At 33.6% G+C, this 2177-nt stretch overlaps 1 protein-coding gene across 1 annotated transcript; it reads left to right on the forward strand.

Moving 5' to 3' along the window:
- Positions 1-1119: 1119 nt before the first annotated feature.
- LOC135130609 (uncharacterized) lies at positions 1120-1936 on the forward strand. The gene is made up of 2 exons (XM_064058011.1): positions 1120-1203; positions 1259-1936. The coding sequence occupies exons 1-2, from the start codon at positions 1120-1122 to the stop codon at positions 1934-1936; spliced, it is 762 nt and encodes a 253-aa protein (XP_063914081.1).
- Positions 1937-2177: the final 241 nt, after the last annotated feature.

Here is a 2177-nt window from a genome sequence, read left to right on the forward strand (position 1 = left end):
CAGCTTTTACAAAAGGGAAAGTTGCTGAACTTCATTGGAAGTAATTTCGTTAAAACTTTTAAGTAAGTTATTTATACTTGGCTTTTCAGTCCACCTTTTTTCAAATTTCCTTTATTTTTTTGTTTTTGTTTTAATAAGTTCATTCACTCTTTATTATCTGAGTATCAGTTCATGAAAAAACTTTGATTTTGCCATTATGATCTCTGATGATTCCAGTATGGGTTCTGCATGAGTAAGAACACTGTTATTCCACTAGTGTATTATTAACTGAAGAGTACTTCTTTCAAGATCTACTGAAACTCCAAGAGGATCTCGTCTTTATCTCTTTTATTATCTGTATTTATTTCGAATTTTTGTTATAAATGAGAAGACAATTTCAATTCAGTCTATAATATAACAGTATAGTATTTGAATGATTTTAGAGACTATTAGACTAGCTGTTATGAAATTTAGCAACCTAATTAAAATTTGTTTAAAAAGATCGTAAAATAGATCCTGTTTAAAATTGTGACACAATATGTGTCTCTAGCTGTGGTTTATTAATCCATTCATAATTTTATAATTCATCAAAGAAATTACACTTGTTTAACGATTGACAATGCATCAGGAGTAACTTTGTATCAACATTTTTAAAGTGAAATACCTTAATACGTACTTTAAGGACAGAGAACGGTTTTAAATCTATTTTATTTAATATTTTATCAAAGATTTAATTCATTACAAATTTTATTTGTAAAAACAGTTTAATGAGACATCAGTTTGCTTAATTTGATAGAGATCAACATTCATTTTGTTTCTAAAAGTATAAAATTTCATTAAAAAAAATGTTGTATGTAACGCATTTTTGACGTTTTAAATTGACTTAATTTTAAAATATTTTCCACATACTGTTTACTCAAGCGACATTTTTTTAACATTGTAGTAAAATAATTTCGGTTTACCTTCGCAAATATAATATAATATTTGTGTATGGTCATTAGAAAACAATAATTGCCAACACATTACGAGTAACAGATAACATCTCTAAATAAATTCAAGCATGAAAACTATTTACGATCGCCATGTCTTCAATGACTTAAACACCTTTCACAACTTACTCATAAAAAATGAAAGGGCACTATGTTAGCATATAAAAGCAAATTATTCTTCCACGATTTCGTCAGTCACACATCAGCTACCACTTCAACCACCATGGAATCAGTTGTAAGTTTCAATCATTCCTCACTTATTTAATAATCGCATAATTTTTTTGTTTTAGATCAGATTTTTCTTAATTTTCTCCATCGGAGTCTGCTCCGCCTTATACCCCAGCGCCAACTACGACACAGTAGTAATCCCCGCTGCCAAAACCGTAGTACCGCCAAAACCCGCCACCGAGTACGGAGTACCATTTAAACCAACAGTCCGAGAACTGACTACCGCACGCCCCAGAACACCTGAAGAAACCTACGGACTACCACAAGTCAGAGTTCCATCTATCCTTTATGGCGTACCAACCAAAACCTTCGATTTCGATGTGACCGATGTAGTTCAAAAAACTGCTCCAGCAAAACCAAGTGAAACTTACGGAGTACCACAGGTACGAATTCCGTCTACTTCGTACGGAGTACCAGTGCAACGAGTCGCCGTGCCGAAGAAAACTGTCATCAGTTATGTAGTACCAGCGGTCCGTACTCTGGATTTCGAGTTAGATGGTGGTGATGACGATGATGCTGAGGTGATTGAAGTAGCTAAGCCACAGAAACCTGCTATTGTTTATGGAGTTCCCACTGCTAGGACTGTAGTACCGTCTATGGAATATGGAGTACCGACGAAAAGCTACGAGTTGCCTAAAGTTAGAGTACCAGCTGTTGTGTATGGAGTACCGGAGAAGCCAAGTGAGACGTATGGAGTACCAAGTGTGAGAGTTCCAGCTACGGAGTACGGATTGCCTTGATTTGTTAAATTATTTCTGTAATAAAATTCATTAATAAAGATTATTTTTATGTATTGGGTTATTTTTTTTTTATTTTAAGTTATGAAGAAAGTTTTACTTGCCTCGCTCTAAAAGGGTAAATAACACCAGAGAACATAGAGAAGCGTTATTTTCATTTTTTCAAATATAACACCTGTATTATATCTTTATTTTTTGTTCTCTTTCCTAGTCCGAAAAATTGAAAGATCGAGCCGTCAAACAT

Source organism: Zophobas morio, unplaced genomic scaffold (assembly GCF_036711695.1).
Source record: "Zophobas morio isolate AGI-343-1 ecotype UQ-CSIRO unplaced genomic scaffold, CSIRO_AGI_Zmor_V1 ptg000017l, whole genome shotgun sequence".
Classification (NCBI taxonomy): domain Eukaryota; kingdom Metazoa; phylum Arthropoda; class Insecta; order Coleoptera; family Tenebrionidae; genus Zophobas; species Zophobas morio.

Excerpts from the sequence above, each read along its gene's own strand:
- LOC135130609 (XM_064058011.1), top strand. The coding sequence starts at position 1,120 with ATGTTAGCATATAAAAGCAAATTATTCTTCCACGATTTCGTCAGTCAC. Across the intron at positions 1,204-1,258 it reads CAACCACCATGGAATCAGTT|ATCAGATTTTTCTTAATTTT; the intron begins GTAAGTTTCAAT and ends TTTTTGTTTTAG.